Source organism: Macrosteles quadrilineatus, unplaced genomic scaffold (assembly GCF_028750875.1).
Source record: "Macrosteles quadrilineatus isolate MER2022 unplaced genomic scaffold, UCM_ALF_1.0 Scaffold_2__2_contigs__length_208266976, whole genome shotgun sequence".
NCBI classification, from domain to species: domain Eukaryota; kingdom Metazoa; phylum Arthropoda; class Insecta; order Hemiptera; family Cicadellidae; genus Macrosteles; species Macrosteles quadrilineatus.
In genome coordinates this window covers 171,483,697-171,502,540 of record NW_026542595.1, presented here as the reverse complement: position 1 = coordinate 171,502,540, position 18,844 = coordinate 171,483,697, and the positions used below count along the sequence as shown (strand labels likewise).

At 34.7% G+C, this 18,844-nt stretch overlaps 1 protein-coding gene across 1 annotated transcript; it reads right to left on the bottom strand.

Annotated features, from left to right (window-relative positions):
- Positions 1-6: 6 nt before the first annotated feature.
- On the bottom strand, positions 7-14,984 carry LOC128985692 (protein stoned-A). The gene is made up of 2 exons (XM_054405477.1): positions 14,616-14,984; positions 7-2,546 (listed from the first exon to the last, which is right to left on the bottom strand). The coding sequence occupies exon 2, from the start codon at positions 2,518-2,520 to the stop codon at positions 7-9; it is 2,514 nt and encodes an 837-aa protein (XP_054261452.1). The 5' UTR covers positions 2,521-2,546; positions 14,616-14,984.
- Between the last annotated feature and the right edge of the window lie 3,860 nt (positions 14,985-18,844).

Sequence of the window (18,844 nt, the reverse complement as noted above, 5' to 3'; positions counted from 1 at the left end):
GAAAATTTAATTAATTAATTCGGACTCTAAGAGCTTTAGCTCTGCCTTTCCCGGGAGGAGGTTTTCAACACAAGACGTATCGAATGGATCTACGTCCGCTCCTAGTTCAAAGGATATTTTGCTACTCGCGGATTGTGGCGTGAGTGGTTTCTCAGCAATGGAGACGTCTTCAGTGTGGTCGATAAAGTTTTTGTGTTCACTTTGAGACTGTCCTTCCTTCTGAGGTGAATCTCTTGGATTGAAATCAGGGTCTGTGTAACTTCTCTTTATCGACGTCCCAGCGTCTGCGGTTATTAACTCACTTTCTAACAGCTTTAACTCTGCTTTCCCTGGTAGTACGTTATTTACAATAGATGTATCAAATGGATCTGTATAGATGATATTTTCTAGGTCGTCTTCAATCTTCTTAGGCACAACAGGTGTGTGAAGTTTGCAAGTGATCACTGTTTCCTCGCACAATATGTCGGGTTGTAACTTTTCTGGTGACTGAACAGTAGTTTTCAAAGGCAAATGCGTTGGTGGTCGGGGAGGAGGGTTTACTGAGTTAGTGTTGACGACAATCGGGATATTCTTTGTGTCAGTATCCTGCCTTGGATCAAATTCAGGATCCGAAAGAGAACGTTTCAAACTAGTTTCAACTACACTCTTTAGCTCACTCTCAATTAATTTTAGTTCAGCTTTGCCAGGTGCGTGAGTTACGAAAGAAGTATCAAATGGATCAACGTAATTATTTTCACTCTCACAGCTTGGTCTGTTGTTTACCTCTTCAGAATTAGCGTAGTAAGGCGTTAAAGGTTTGCCAACTTTTGAGTTTTCCTCTTGGTCGACTGCAAGTAAGTCAGTTTCTGGCTGAAGTGTATCGATGTTAAAAGCTACCACTTTAGGTATGGAGAATCTCTTTTCTCCAACAGGTAGTTGATCTGGCCGGGGAGGCCTTGTAAACTTTGGGGGTGATTCAGCTCTTGGATCAAAATCCGCGTCGTCGTCAATACGAGATATTACACCATCCAAGAGTTCCTTTTCTAAAAACTTTAGCTCTGTTTTACCCGGAGCTACCAATTCTTCAACAACTGATGTATCGAAGGGATCTGAATATTTTAGATCGTCACTTCCTTCTTTTTGGGCTGTTGGTTCTATCGGGCAGTCTCCGATATTAGAAAGATCAGTTGTGCTTCCTCCAAGTAAGTCCCGATGCTTGAAACTGAGTGGCCTTTGATCTTCCTCAAGGAAGTTGTGTTCGTTTGAAGAATCGTTCAACCTAACACTTGGTATTTCTTGCAATACTTTGTGTAGAGTCGGTTTGAGCTGTTCGTGCTCTGTAAGTAAAATCTCCTCTTCAATTAGCTTTAGTTCAAACTTTCCTGGCAGAACATTGGCTGCAAATGTTGTATCGAAAGGATCTGCTCCATCTTCAATGTCATCACAGATTTCACCACCAGTTGGTTGATCAACCTTCTTATGAACCGATTCTTGAGCTAATGCGGCAAACTCGTCATCCAAGTCATCTACTTCAGGACTTAGAGTTTGGTTGTTATGATGGACAGTATCAAACTCCTCTACGACGGATTTTGTTGTGTGTTCGTTACTGCTGGCACTAACTGAGTTTTTTCTTTCGACGAGTGGACTCGGTGGTGCTAATACAGTCGCTAAGTTTATCGATAAGTCGATTTCTTCAGGAACAAATTCTGGCTCCTCATCGAGAATTGATTTTGGAGGAGGTTCATTGACTACCGGCTCTGACTCTGCTGAAGGATCTACCTCATCAAAACTTCCCAGTAAAAGGTCTTGTTTCTTCGGCCGTTTCCTCTTCTTAGGGAGGGCCTCTGGCACCGGGATTGGTTTGTCTACTCTTCCAGTTAATACTTCTACTGCACACCCTAAGCTCACAAGGTGTTTCTTCTTCGGGTCGACCTTTATGACCTGGTCGACTATTGATGTATCGAAGGGGTCAGGTCCTGTGTCTTCTTCTGTTGGACTGTCCGGAATATAAGCTAACTTTACGTCTCCACTTGCTACGACATCGACATATGATGTATCAAATATATCTTCATCTTCACTTTCCTCTTCCTCCTCTTCTTCTAGGGCTAGGGGTTCCTCCTTTTGTTCCTGTAACTCCTCCCCTTTATGATCCTCTCTTTCTTCTACTCCAGGTGCAGAACCCTGAAAATTGTCCCACTTTTTAGAATTCCCTTCGGATCTTGACTGTGCGTCACTGCTGCCTGCGTTTGATGGCCCGGGAGGTTTTCTTTGAAAGAAACTCGAAGATTTGATTCTATCTAAGTCTCCTTGAGTCTTCTTGAGGACGTCATCTACACCAGCTGTAAGTGCTTGAAACTTTCTCCACTCTTCGCTTTTTTCAGAGGATGATCCTTCCCCAGCGTCTGATGGTTCTCCGACCTCTTGTTTTTGCTGATGTTCCCTTCTATACTGTTCTAGTTCTTCTGGATTAAATAGTTCGTCCTCCTTATGCTTTCCCTTTTTCCCCTTCTTTTTCTTTTTTAATACTTTTATTTTCAGCATATTCTACATCTACTTCAAGAATACATCTGAAACAGATCAAAATAATCAGTACGGTTTTAGGTGCCCTTGAAAATGTTTGAACGTAGAAGTGATTTAATGGCTTAAACAAATTGAAAATACAATAATAAATTTATATATAATAATTTTTAAATGATTCCAAATACGCTTTGTGTGGTTTGCAATTGCTTTATCGTTACGTTTTACAAAATATAATACTTCATTGTGGTAAAATAATATTGTTATTGAGGTTTTCATTCCTAATTTAGTTATTCCGTTTACCAGATCAATCATCACCTATAATAATCACCACAATAATCAACTCGCTTTTTGAAACCTATTATCGTATCTGTTTATCAGATAAATAAATATTGTAAAGATAAATGTACGCAGCCGAGTTGTTGATTAAATTTGCAATTCAAATTGGCGAAAACAGCTTCTCTGGCAAAACAAACCCATTCACAATTATTGTGTTAACTTATTGTTGTAACATCGAATCTGTTGGGTAAAAGTATGGTAAAATAACTTTACGACTAATTAGTTCATTGCTGAAATATATTGGCATTTTAAACAAGGTTGCTATACAAAGCTATGTAAAATATTGGATTCGTTTCATAAAATAGTTCTCTGAAGATGAGGCAAACTAAAAGACAGTCAATAATTATATTTTTTGAAATTAATCACCTCAATCACATTTTGTCGAGATAATAATGCTTACTTCAATACAATATGAGATGTTTATGGCACTAGGATAGCACAAAAGGACGGTTAAACCAATTTACCGGCAGATTATATTGCGGTTCAATTAACCGAAGTGTATGTAGAAACTATTTAAACTGATTAAGCCGAAATATTTATTACCCTAGGTGAAAGGCGTTTAACAACAAACAAAATTAAAATTAAATCCTTTTTTAGTTAAATTTGTATCCTTACATTGTGTTACTACATTTTTACAATGGTGTCGGCAGTTTCTTGTTATGGTTTGTTGTTAAATATGCCTATGGGAAACTTGAATTTACAGTATGTTTCGATATTATTGTAATATCTTACTGTTTCCGATTAACCTGTTTACTTTCTCGGATATTAAAATAACTTAATTGCTTTACTGAAGCTTTGGTAGTGCATTGTAATTTTTTTGTAAATCTCTAATTATCTATCTATCTATCTATGTATCTTCTATCTATCTATGTATATACTAGCTGTTAAACCCGTGCTTTGCAACGAGAAGAGGACACAAAATAGGAACATTTTAATCTTTTTATGATTATCAAAGCATCAAGGACTAAAAAATATAATAGCAAATACAGTATATGTTTCATTGCATCTCTGATTCTACTCTACAAAAACATCAACAAACAACTTAATAAACCAGTTCTTTTAATCGGTTCTATCGTCCATTGCCTTTACATTTTCACACTTACCATTAAGTAAACATGTGCAAGTTGTTAATCCAACACATGTTAAGCAGTTAGAATTTATTCAAAGTAGCCTCCAAATTCATACAAAACATCTATACATTGTTAATCTTCGATTTGTTTTAGTGATATATAATTTTCTTTTAACTAACAGCTGGTTGGATATAAAAATGCTCCTTAGAACCAGTAGAATTATGAGGTTATTTTATTTACTCTGATTTGTCATTGATTTTTAGGAAATAAGTAAGATTAGTAGACCACCGAGAAAAGTAACACCATCGATGTATACAAGTCGAGGCTCTGTACACGAGTCAAAAAGGATATGCAAATTATTATACTGCTTAAGTTTTTTAGGAAAGGGTAGGAAAATCCACTGTTTACACGATTTAAAAAGTTGTTTGTGCGTGTGTTTAGTTGTGGTTACGTTTAGAGGCGCTGAATATTTTATAGTTTAAATAAATGAATATGAGGAATTACAATGTACATTGATTCAATGAGGGTGGCTTAATTATCAAGGATATTAGAACTGATAATGGTATGGATAATAAACATAGACAATTAATTACGTCACTAGCTTTACTAGCGTGTTTACGTTTTAAATTCCGTCAACATGTGACCAGTTCTTTTTTTTATGAATATTATTTTATTTTTGACTCAGCTGTTTACAAAACAAACTATATGTTGTTGTTTTTACTTTTCTTTGTTTACACTTATTTATTTAGCAATTGATGCAGTGAAATTTATATAAAGGATATGTGTGGACGATTAGTTTAATGATGTCAGGACACTGACGTTAAAATTATGTGTACTGTGAATTTTATTGGACGTTTTCGTTTTATTTTAGGAAGTTTCTATTCAGACCCACTGGAAATTGTGTATAGTATGAGTAATTGTATTGTGGTGATATTGATTAAGGAAGAGGCAATTATGCGATGGAATTGGAAGGTGATATCGTTGACTAGGCCTATACACTTCTCAATTGATAATTACTCTTTCTACTGTAGGCTGCAATAAAATTTGTTTTTATGCGAGTAAGCTAGCTGTTCTGAATTATACACAGTTTTAACTGACTACTCCCGTACGTAGGACGGGCTAACAACTCGTTTTCATAATTTAGACGCTTTAAAAAATACAAAGCAGAGCCGGAGTTGATACAGCAACGGTTATAGAATCTTTTTTTTTTTTGTATAATCATTGACATAGTTTTAGAATAAATAATCCATGATAAAAGGTTAGATTAAAATAAACCTACCTCATAGTTATGGAAAATATTATATTTAATTTCTTTGTATCAGCTGTCTGAAATTGTGAAATTTGCAGTTTAGCAGTTCTTCTTGTTGTTTAAATTTAATGTCAAAGCAAATGTAAACAAACATTGTTGGTGTTCTCATCACAGCCATGGAGACCAATCAATATTTACTTTTAAAATGTTCACCTCAGAACTTTTAAAGCCAAAGGGGCAAAGCATTCGGTCAGTATCGAAATGTGAATAGTCCTATAATGGTCCTTGGTATGGAAGCTATATTTTTTTTTAATGTAAGCCCAGTTGGTTCAGTAGTTTTTGCACCTATTAGTAACACACATACAGACAGACACCATTAGATTTTTATATAATAGTATAGATTAATTACGTAAGCCGATTCTTTGCGTCAAAATTGTGGGCGACTGGGAAGTCGTAGAAGGACGGGGGAGGGCTCAAATTAAAGGTCTCGACCCCGTGACGGCGGGAAAAATAAAGAAATTCCCCAAATCTTAATACAAAATTAGATATAACGTAAAATGTTCTCCATAAGAATAGCATTAGAAGTCATTTACTGCTGATTTCTGTTTACTTCAATACAGCTGATCGTGCTATATCGTGAAAACAGTGATCAATACACGCATTTGGTTTACTTTTAGCCAGTCAACTATGAAACGTATACTATAATAAAACTGAAATCTTGAAGATTAATAGGAAAAACGTCTGCATTCTTTGTTTATATTTAAATCATATACTCAAGTTTCATTTTTTCATGCTTTTACGTTATTGCCGTGTTAAAGGAATAAACGACATAGAATAAATATTCTGTATAAATAATCAAAGAGTCGAAACTAAATCCAACTTCTGTTTTGTTTTTTATTTTTAAATCATATGTTCAAGTTTATTTTAAATGATGTTGTTTTCTTTATATTTCTACACATTTTAAGGTTAAGGTTGTGTTAATATATACAACTAAAATAACCTATAAATGTTATTGGTTCTAAAATGGTGTATTTGCATTCCTTCGTAAGTAAATATTTTTTTAGTGCAGTGAATATACAACGTAGAGTAATCATATTCGATCATACTTTTATAAAATCGCCAGGGATTCAAGATGTTTTGGTATGTAGGCTGCCGGATATATATTCTTTTCATTATAAGTACTGTAATTAATATGAACGCCAGGGGTAGACCACAAAGGTGGGGAACTGTTCATAGGAATGACAGTGCGCGTAGAAGAGCAAGAGTAGATAATCAAGATATGTTACAACCCCTTTTTAGGAGACCCATGGTAGACGAGAGAAATGTAAATATTCATGATGCAGGATTACTGGACCAAACATGCATTCAATGTAGTGCTCTTCATTTTAGAGAAAAACTAACGAATAATAATTTTATGGCATGTTGATATAACGGACTTATTAACCTTCCTCAGCCAAAAACTAATGTAGAACTTAAAAATTTGTTTGAAGAGAGCCCACAACTGTATAATTTTTTTCGACAATACAACAGTGCGATGGCTTTTGCTTATTTTTCAGCCAGTAAGAAAGATATTCCAGGAAAAGGGCCATACTGTTTCAAAATTCAAGGACAGATTTATCGTTCAATCTCAGATTTGCTGCCTCAACATGACGAAGACCCCGTGTATGGCCAATTGTACATTATTGACACATCAACAGCAACAGAAATTCGTCAAAGGCGTCGAGAAAATAGTGACTTAAAACCTGAAATATTGTTAAAACTAGCTGAAATTCTATTAGAAAATCCATTTGCACAAATTTACAAAAGAGCTTCGGAAGAAATGGTTATGTACAAGGTGACAGTGAATTAGAACTTAGGTTTGTAGACAGGAAAAATATGGATCGTCGTAGGTATAATAAGCCTACTGCAGATGAAATTGCAGGCGTCTTCAATTCATCTGAAGGCGAACCTCCAATTAATTTTTAAAATTCCAAACAGGGAATCTTTTATTTATCCTCATTAACCACAAGACAAAAGCTACCTTAGTAAACCAGTATTTATTCACAAACAATGATATGTTTGCTGCCTTTTCATGTTAAACCACTGGAGTGATTCAAATTATTTATTGAAAATAGCATCAACAAAAGCAAACAAAGAAGAACAACAAACTGGTTTTTACACAAAAGATAAGGTGTAGGGTTGCCTATTCTGACACATTGATAATGTTATTCTGAGTTTGTTTGAATACCGGAATTGCAATATGTTGTTTTACATTTGAGCTTTTTAGGGACTTATGTCCCTACATGCCACTAGTGGTTAGTATTATTAGTTTAAGATTTTCACTATCTTGAAACTTTTTTTGATTTTGTAAAACCCCAAAAATACCTATTAGCCATTTATTGAGACTCAAAATACAATAACGTTTGTACAACTAATATTGTAATATTTACTTGAAAGTCAGAATTGTTGTCACCATTTCAAACCAACTAAGGTTCCTTGATGTTTTTGTTTGTTTATAATGATACTGTATCCATCATAAGAAATAAAACTAATTTGTGTCAAACACTATGCCATACCGTATTCCCATCTTGTTTATACATTCATCATTCGATATTAGAAGGAAATCTTATCCCAGCTTCCTAGAATCATTCTTATAATAGTACTGAATGTCGAACTGAAAAATTAAATTCTAATTACGACATTTGCGTGCAAAGATTAGTAAGGCTTTATTGCATTTGTATACACAGCTTTCACTTTTACGCTATGTTTTTCTGTTTTGAAGGTGAACCAGTTTACTGTAGACAAATGGCCGTAGAACGATTGGCACAATTTTAGTTAATTTGGCCAATAGCACGACTGGCACAATCATTAGAGGGGATTAAGAAGGGTCAACCTGTAAGGTTCGGAAAGGCACGATTGGCACAACTGCCCGGTTGGGGAAGTAGCAGCCAGGTACCCAGAGTGCGGGAAAGGGGAATTGTTTTGTCCCCACAAATTCCCTGCTGTGGTGCTTATTGAAGTAAGCAAATTTTAAGTTTGTGTGACAAATCTGCAGCTACGGTCACTGCGCTAGCTGGATCCAAATAAACCTATACTATTCTAACCTAACTTATCGAAACCTAACCAAACCTAACCTTTGAAAATACGTGATATTACTGGCAAATGACTGTCGTGCAGAGTTGACGGGGAATTTTCAAATTCCCGTTTTCCCTCGTTCGATGGCGTCTACCTGGTCGAGCGGTTGTGCCAATCGTGCCTTTTCCAAGCAGGCGAGTTGACCCTACTTATTCCACTCAAATGATTGTGCCAAAATACTGCCATAGGCAGAAGGTCCAAAAATGTGCGCCAATCATCCCGTTCCCTACTATAGTTATTTGTGTATCTAGTGAGCAAAGGCCTTTTGCACTCGTGTTACACATTATATTTTTCCTACAGTATAAAGCACTATAAAACATATAAATAATTACTCTTTCAAACACTATACAACACGTTTTTAGATTCAGCTGGCAACACAAATAGGTGCCCTAGTGAAAGTAGTCCCCGGTCCGTATCACTCCGCTATTTTTCTTCGGCAAGCAATGTGCTCCGCGACTTGAGAAAATAGTTCCGTATATTTTTGTAATTTGCAGTGGTTTCAGCGCCTAAAAAAATCTTTAAAGGTATTTTCTTTAGTAAGATCGTAGGAATGTTTTAAAAACGTTTAAAAGAAAAGTCCAGAAAGTTCAGAAATACCGAAAAGAGAACATAAACTATAAACACGAAATGTCAGGTTAAAGCGTAGTTACAATAGTTAATCAGCTGCTCATAGTATTATTATCTTTAAGTGTTGCCAGCCTATTTCCAAGCGTACACGGATTACGTACATAATATAACCACGCTGTTTTGTGTTGTTTCGTTGGAATCCTGATGTGCGCCAAAGTATAAACCGTACGACAATGTATAAATATGCAGCAATTAGCAGCTTTCTGTACTATAAACAGCACAAGGAAGCCAACTTTGTCGGGTGACTGTAGCAAAAATAATTTATAGGGTTTTAACGGGAGGTTTCATGGTGTAAAAATTGTTTTTTTCATATTTTTGACCCTCAAAACACAAAGTTTCCCAATTTCTCTCTAGACCACTTTAAAGAGCAAAAAAACAAATAATTTAGTATACAAAAGTGTTTTTGTACGGTTATTGGTTATGGGAACAATTCAAAATCTAAAATTCCCATGTTATTCTTATGGAGAATATTGTAAAATGAATATTGTAAAATGTTGAAGTTTGCTTGTTCGTGGAAATTTTTTGTCAAAACTTGGAAAATTTGTATATTTTATACTAAGCTACTAATATTTACCAAAAACACTTTTTATCAGCCTCCCTGTAGCAGCAAACCTAGATACCCAATGACTTAATTGGTTTTTTATAGATTTAATTAAGGTCAATTCAGGCAAATGGAAATTCGCGTAGTCTGCAAGTTTGCTGCGTTGGGGGTATTTTATCCATGCAATAGCATCTTCCCTCAAAAAGGAAAAATATTCTTAGTTGGCATCAGCACAATCAAACGTAACAAAAGATTAAACATGACAAAATATGCTTCGTATTTTACAATGAAAAAAGTTCACAAAGAAAGATGAGTAAAAATGTAAAACATTTTTCAGTATCCAAAGTTAATACTCATATTCAGTTTCTTGCCAAGATACATGTATTACATCAGCGTGTAACCTTAGAACTTCGTGTTCGGCACAACCTACATTATCTGATTGAATCCCACACTCTACACACTCTAGCTTTTGATTGATCTTAAACTAATCTCTTTACTCAGACTTAACAAAGCAGCAACCCTTAAATTTAAAATATGTATCAGCTAGCCGTCTATGTGATTGCAAAAAGAGTATTTTCAAAATTTAAGAATTATGAATGGTTTTTAGTATTTGTCTCGTAAGTTTCGAAAGTTTGGTAGCCTACACAAAAAAGATCGTAGGGTAAAGAAAGCATATGATCGTATTAATGATGAATTATTGAGTAATGGACACATAAATTTAATATGGATCTGTAGCTATGACGTAAGCGAATACATAAAAAAGTCTAATGTTGACAGAATTAAAAATGAGTCAAAATTATTCTGATCCAAAAAAATATACAAATAGCCTAGGTCTGCCATCCATGTAACATCTATAATTGCACATACATATGGGAACTATGCCATAATTGATCAATAAACACTACATATAGGCCTAGCATAATTTAGTCACCAGAATCTCTGGAGAAAAAGTAAATATGTGCGCATTTATTAATTAAACTCAAAAGCGCTATGACAACAATGTTTTAAACATACGTAATTCTAGAAGTAAGGATTAATAAGTAAGCCTAAAAATAATTAATTAACCGACAAATGTTCCAAAAAAACAAAATCAATCTGCATAAATTGAGACATCTTTAGGTAAGGGTCCGTCACAAAAACTAAAGCTCGAACCGTCTACTTGCCTCTCATTACAAATGCGATTAGATCTACACGTCTATATACAGGGTGGGGCAGGGAAATATCCCTACTTTTAAGATGGTACTGTGAGTAGTGGGGGTGTGCTGGAGGAATGGGGTTTGGCTCAAATGAAGCTTTTGTTTTGGGAATTTCTAAAAATATCACTATCAGTAGTAGATATAGCTTGTTCGAGTGACCAATGTGCTTTTGCACTCGAGATGTATTTTTTTTCAAAAATCTGTCTATTGTTGCTGTGCAGCTACCATTGGCTGTCGGGTTATCGGGTGGCCTGTCGCAAAGCTGTTACAATTTGGTGTGGGTGAATTACTTTCGTGTATGTGGTGGTGTATTGCGAAGGATATTTGTTGCTCAAAGAACGGTCCGGAGTCCTGAAAACATTGACCTTGTCAGAAGATCGATTTTGCAGTCTCCTCAAAGTTCTCCTTGTAAGCATGCATCCGCGCTGGCGTTGTCTAATCGTACTGTGCCTCGTATTCTCCATGAGGACTTACACCTCCATCTATACAAGAGGGTAGTTGCTCATGAACTCACACAAAGGGACTGGCAACAACGAATGCAGGCATGTGAAATCTTAATTGCGGGACTACCTCATGCTGCTCGGGTTTTGTTTAGTGACGAGGCACACTTCCATATTCCTGGAGCGGGTAAATAAGCAGAATGTGCTCTATTGGAGTGATGCTAAGCCTAGGGTAGGCCTAGTTCAAGGGAAGACCCTAGATGCCTTGAAGGATGCAATTCACCTAGAATGTTGCCTCTTTCCACAACAAATGCATCACAAAGTTATAATGAACTCCAGAACCAGAATACAGTAATGCATTTAAGATAGGGACACAACTTGCAGGATATGCTGTTTAAAACCAAGTAAAGTTATATTAAAATAAACTCCCAGATGTAACCTTTTAATCTCAATAAAAAGTTTGGCTCTAACATTTTTGGTTGTCTTTTAATTTACCTTTAAAATTAGGGATACTTCTCTGCCCCACCCTGTACAACAACAATGGTACACCATCTTAACATAAAACATTTAATACTAAGAACTCTCACCTATAGATTTATAATCGTTTTCATCGGGTTAAGGCGATTTTATGTATGTTTCTGTCATATAGCGCATTTCCATGTATATCGTGTTTTATTTTATTTTACCAACATCAAACTATTTCAGCTCAGGTACGAAATAGTAGGTATATTTCATCACTAGGGCGTAAGCTGATTTTTTTGACACAAGCTCAAGTTTCAATAGTTGAGAGTTGATAAGAAAATGTTTTCCTTTGTGATGAACTAAATTTTTCGTCATCATATATGCACCATTATTTAAGCAAACTTTACAAAGCCGAAAATACTTTTCTTGTAAAGATAACCTCTGAAAACGATATCCAACTTGTTTTCAATTTTGCTAATGCAAATAAGCAGCTGTTTTATGTACCTGATTTAATTTTTGCGTCATTAATTGTGTTCATGTACATTATGCGACCAATATGTCAAAATGCAACAATGAGCTAAAACCGATTATAACAATCGATACATACTTTTATTACAATATGCCATTGCTTATAATCGATTTTTACAACTGAAATTACAACATCAGATTTTTACTCCCTAGGGAGAAAAAAGGGCCTCTTTAGACCAACAACGTATGCAGTTATGCTGTTATGCAGCATGAAAATTTCAAACAATAAGGGGGGTGAATCCGCAAAGTAAATTAATTTGTAGTTACGTTTCAACACTCCGTTAGATCATAAGCTTTACAATGACACGTAAATCGTAAAAATCTGTTCATTTGGACGGCTAAAAAGACGAGATGTTAAAGAAAAACCCTCATTGTATTATGTGTATACTTAGATGGAAATATTTAATAAACCCCAGGCATTCAAACGTTGTCAGACATCAAATAACCGTCAGAAAAATTATTATTATATTCTACAATACCACAATGAATACAGTTGTTCTTCAAATTTAATCACTTAACCAATCTTGTTTCAATTTTTGGATAGTTATAAAAGCATAAAAGTTACTCATTGACTAGACCTTTACTTCAGTAACTATTCACTGTTAAATTGGCTGTGAAAGCAAACTAATCCAGGATTAACCAAAATATTCATTTTCAGACTCATATATTCCATTTGTTTTAAAATCATTTGTAAAAATGCACTATGTGTGTGAGGTAGTAATAGGTATATAACAAGTTTGAAGTCGTTTTGGTAGGTTATCTTTACATTCGAAGTATTATTGTTTTGTAGCTTAGTTGGCTTAAATAATGATGAATTATGACGAAATAGTATATTACATTTCTATTCCTGAAAATATATGTTTACCGGATGAGTGTGGTCGTTCCCGTTTGAGGCGAAGTCGAGTTACGGCTAGTAACATTACGAGTCCGGTACCGATTTTGGACGAGCGACGTACGATATTTTACGCCATACAGTACTATTCTAAGCTAACTTAACAACAGAAAATGTGTACAGATCCTTATATTCCCACCGACTTAAGGACTAACAATCACTACTCATAGCCACTAAGAGAGTTTTTGTTTATAACCACTCTGCCCAAAATAATCAGCTGGTTTGTGTCCGGTAAAAACTCATTACAGTACAGTAGTACGTGATGAACCCCCATTTGGTTAAGCTGGTGGCAAACAGCAGTTTTCTGGACTATATCTTTGCGTGGGAAGTTCGTTAAAACGGTGTGTAGTGTGAAGAGAAGTATAGTTCATCACATGGGTAAAGAGTGTCTTTTAAACCCACTTTCTTTTTCTGACCACGGCTTCACTTCCGTCGTGAAACTTGAGCTATGGTTGAAAAGAGTCACTTTACGCCCTAGTGATGAAATATAACTTTTCTGGTCAAATAAAACAGCTGATCTTACTTAGTAACAAAGCCGAATAGAAACTTCGCCCAATAATTCACTTACTCGCCCTACATTCATATAAAAAAAAAACACACACACACACCCATGTTTGGATATATGTAAAAAAATGTATTGATTAATGTTTAACCTTAAAGAAACCACCGGATGAGATTCTAAATACCTCTCGTTTTGTTTGAACTTTTTGAGTCTTTATCATTAGAAGTGTTGTCAAATTACAGTTTTATTAAGGTTTAAATTTTCAAAATATTCAATAGCAAAGCCTTAACCTTGCTAACATCTTTTATTCTTCGTGTGTTTACAATGCAAATTTAAAAGATCAATTAACAGACACGTCAAAACATTTATGTCATAGGTGATTTAAAACGTAATATTATAAGAAAAGATTTTATTTTACGCCTCATAAAACTAGCAAGTTTTAGAGAAATTATCTTGGTAGTTACTACTTAACCCACATAGTTGGAACTTTAGAACTTCGCTATTATTATTGGAAATAACACTCAACGTTGCAGATTTTAAGTTTCTGAAAAAACATGCTACGAGAGAAACTGTTTCTTAATCGAAATTAGTATCGTAGTCCATTATAGCCGCCATTTTGGAACTTGTTGGATCCTTCCAATAATTTTGGAACCACCTTCAAACAACCTAATCTGACCACGAAAAGAAACTTTAAGGCAGAGAAAGTCTCTCTTTCAATTATATACAAATCAACCACATACTAGACCCAAAAACTGAAATTATAAAGCAGTTTTAAAAGAAGGATTCATTTTAAACTATGTTTAATTTAGGTTACAATCACTCGATAGTATACGTTTATATACACATGATTTTAAACATAAATTACCTCCATTAACCCAGGTGATTTTTTATACGTTCTCCTAATAATACATTTAAAATTTTTGAGAACAACTTTGTTAATTTTATCGCTTGGACTCATCTTGATTGCAAACTTTTGTTGACTAAGAAATAATTAAATAGAATCTATTTATATCAAACCCAAGGTATAATTAAAGACAAAATCAATAATGTCAAGAGTTCGTGTGATTTGATTGACACTGGTACCGGATCGATCGATGTTCTAGAGGTGAATTGGGGATAACAGGGGGGTAAAATACATATAAAATACATCTACACTCACCTTTTCCTACTCATCACATTGTTTTCCAGTGAAAATTGCATATTTTCCTCATTTGAAAGGTAATATCCAAACCACTTAGGAACGAAAAAAGGTGACCCGAGGGGGGTTTTGCACTGGGAAAATTAGTTATTTCCACAAAACTTAAAACTTTTATGTTCGCACTGACTCGAAATTAACCCCGTATCCCTTATTTTGCGTGAATATACAGATAAATGTCTTCACACCTTCACAATCGTCTCTGTACCCAGACAGTTCGTACTTGTTCGGGTTTTCTCGGGTGTGTCCGCCTCGGTCGATGTTTCCCTGTCGGGAAATCCAGGAACTATTTATATTGATTCCGTCACAGGGGTGTCGGGACGTCACGTGATTTGCCCCTCCCCCTCACACGGTGACGTCATCTGGCTACCACCCCACCGTTAATTGGTTCAAAGTATAGTGACCCTGTTTATTGAGACTGTCTATAAAGTGATAAGTGTGTCATTGAAGTCACACTTACCGTTTAACGGTTTGTTTGAAATAATGTATTATTTTTTTTATCACAGACTCCAGACGTTTCCTGAAAGTAGGTCGATTGTTTTCGGTGCCAAGAATCTTATCTGAGAACGTCAATTAAAGCTGACCTATAGTATTTTAATCCCGAAGTCTTACAGTTTGAGTTGGTTTAGTTTAGTGCCGTATATTGGATCTAATGAGTCCAAGTTATAGCGTGGGCAATTTCTAGCTATTTTCCAATAAACTTTAAGGCTGTATCCTGTCACATCGTGACCCCCTAAATACCCAAAAATCTCTCAAACATGTATTGCAGATAAAAAGCCTTAGGGAGGCGTCAAAAATAAAACTTAAATTAAGTTAGCCTATATTTATAAACTAAACAATAACTTTAAAAAATCTTTAATAGTTGTTTGCATAGTCATAATTCGGTCACGTACCTTTCTCAAGCTATTAAACTTCAAAACTGCGATGGGAGTAAACATTTTAATATCTCACAGGAACTCATTGCAACTACGTGACCCGGGTTTACTCCCTTTGCGTGACCAAGTCACAGAATATCTCACGCAAAGTCACGTGCAATTTTATCCTCGTATGAACGCCTGAGATATGTAACTTATTCACGTAACTTACCTACTGCATGAATTTAATATGAGCTAAGGTCACATAGAAAGCATTATTGTGTTCTTGCGGTTTTATACTAAATTTCATTTTCAACTCCAAGGAAATGGATTGATACGTTGCACCGTAAAAAGCTCTCTAAGACGATATTTTGAATATTTATAATTCTTATTTTATTGTTTTACCCGAGTTCTTATGACAGAGTTACATATGCAGTACTTAGTAAGCTTCTGAAACTAAAAACTGTTACTACTCCGCAAAAGAATATAAGTAAACAAATTGAAACTAAGATGACTATTTTAATATATGTTTCCGTGTAAAGCTTTACTTACAGTGGTGACTTCAACGTGTTTACTGTATTAATCGAAAGACTCCTTTAGCCTTCAGCCCCTTTTGAAAACCAACGCAATATACGCCTTCCGTAGTCCTCCCAGTTTTATCCATCAATTTACTACAAACACGATAATTTCTTTACTCGCTTCATACCACACATGCTAGAAAAGACCCGGTATGGATCATAAACATAAACTAATTACGTTTTTGGCCGTGGTTCATACTCAAATTTTGACAATAACTCTTAGGTACCTACTTTGAAACGTGGTAAAATGAAAAAAATAGCATTTACCTAACATGACTGAAATTTGTAAAACTATTTCCGACTAGATGCTACGATAAACTCCAGTAATTTAACTTTTGCTCCGATATTGTTGATCCAATAATAAAAGTGCAAACTGTAATTATTTCCCCTTATTCAAAAGAGAAACATACAAACATTCAGTTATCTTCATGGCCATAATCGTTGTTGGTCACGTAAGTTCTACGCTTTTTCTACATTTACTTGAGAAGTTACAGTAATTTTATTTGAGAATCATTACTCATACATTAGTCATAATATTTGAGAAAATATTAAGTGTATATAGTTAGTTGAATTTGGTCAAACAACAAAATGTAATTGAGAATAGTCGTATGATAAAGTTAGCATGGGTTTATGAAGTAACGAACCTAAAGGGCTTAGGAAAACTCGAATGTATACACATAGCTATCTACGTCCATTTGTAAAGAACCGAATCGAAACTTATATTAACTGTTTCCTGTCGGTAACAAAATCAACACAATACATATAACCATATCCCTTGAAACCTATAGTAAAGAAAAGATATAACGTGATATTACAATTTAATTTTTTTATGTTAACCTCAGGATTATTTTGAATATATAAATTGGTTTAAATACCTGTTCCATGTAATCCAATAGTTGCAAGAACACGAGTTTCAACTTCATGAAGAAGTCATCTTCAGGCGAACTAGAAGCAGGTATTTAAACCAATTGATATTAGAAGATGGAATTCATGATTGAAGGCCATGTCGTAAATAAAGAAATATAAAAGCTAAAGAATCCATGAGGTAGCCTACTTACTGTTGACTTATTCTTGTTTAGAGTTCTTTAAAGTGAATCATCCGATTTCATCTATCTATTTTATCGTAGAAAGCACAGACTATGTATGTTGGTCACCATTGATGAAGTAAAAACACAATACTCAGATTTGAGAGATAAATATTAGTTTGTTTTTATTAATTTAATTCACACGTTTCAGCTGATCGAATAACGTAAATAAACATTTCAAGATTAAATTACTTGCAGAATGATATGATAGATAGTTTTTTACGAAAAACTACTGAAAAATTAGTGATTTGTATTTCTTTCTCAGGCAGGGTAGAAAGTAAAAATACCTACGCCGCAGCAAACCTGCAGACTAAGCGAATTTCCATTTGCCTGATTGGATTTACGCTAAAAGGTTTAAAGGCTCCTTAAAAATATCACATTCATTCCTTATTTAAATATCATTAGTTTAACGAGGTTTGCTGCAACAGGGAGGGTAAAAAGGTATTTTTTATAAAATGTTAATAGTTTAGTATGAAATGAGTGCAATTTCCAAATTTGATAAAAATATGTTCACAAACAAGCAAACAACAACAGTTCTTATTCTCCATAAGAATAACATGGGAATTTTAAATTTACAGTTTTTTGGAATTTTCTCCGTAACCATTAGGCGCATAACAACTCTTCAATATACTAAATTATTTGTTTTTTAAGCTCTACAAAATAATTTGGAAAGAAATTGTGAAATTTTGTCTTTTTAGGTTCAAAAATGGGTAAAACCTATTTTTACCCCATAAAACCCCCCATAAACCCCCGTTTCCATAGTCCGATCATGCTGGTTCGCGAACTCGTTTGAATGTGTAGGTTTACACGTTTGTACCAAATTTTATCAAAATCGGATGATTTTTGCTCGAGTTATCGCGCTAACGGACACATATATATATATATATATATATTTAAATATGTATATATGAATTTGAACGGATGGTGTTTTTGGTCTCTAGGGACCTCAAAACGAAAAAGTAAATCGGTACCGGGTGCAGGTCCTACCATGAGTAGGTAATAGCTTATTCCCTATAGGGGAAATTCGCTAAAAGCTTTAAAATGATACCGCATTTATGAAAATTGGTAAAGAAATAAGGGGGAGTTATGGTCTAACGACAAAAAAATTACTTTAGAAATAATAATAATACATATAGATATATATACATACGTACATACATGGTTCCTCTTTTGTAGATATTAGATAGATAAGTTATTTGACTTATCTTAAATACAATTGATATGTTCTGAAATAAACATTAAATAAAATTGAATTGTAGTGTTGAATGTATTGAGATTCTGCTTCTGTTCTGACTATGATTGGCTGTTTCTTTAGCTAAGATTATAATTAGGCCTATTATCAAAAGCCCAACACGATCAAGAAGATAAAAAATCCATGCCAGCATGTAGGCGACATGCTGGTATAGAATGCTGACATATGGATAAAAATGCTGGGTAGATAAGGGCAAACAGTTAAGATGCAGCTCACGGCCGCATTTAACTCCAGGCCGTGGCCTTCGAAGTGGCAACGTCGCAAGTAGGGTTGTAACAGCTGTTTTGTTTGGAAGCAGCTAATGTTATTTGTGTATTTACGACAGCTTGGTTACTGGACTATACAAATATTGACTGGTTTTAAAGTACAGATATAGATTTCAAGTCATATTGTTTTTTTTTTTCAATATTTTATTAAATTTATG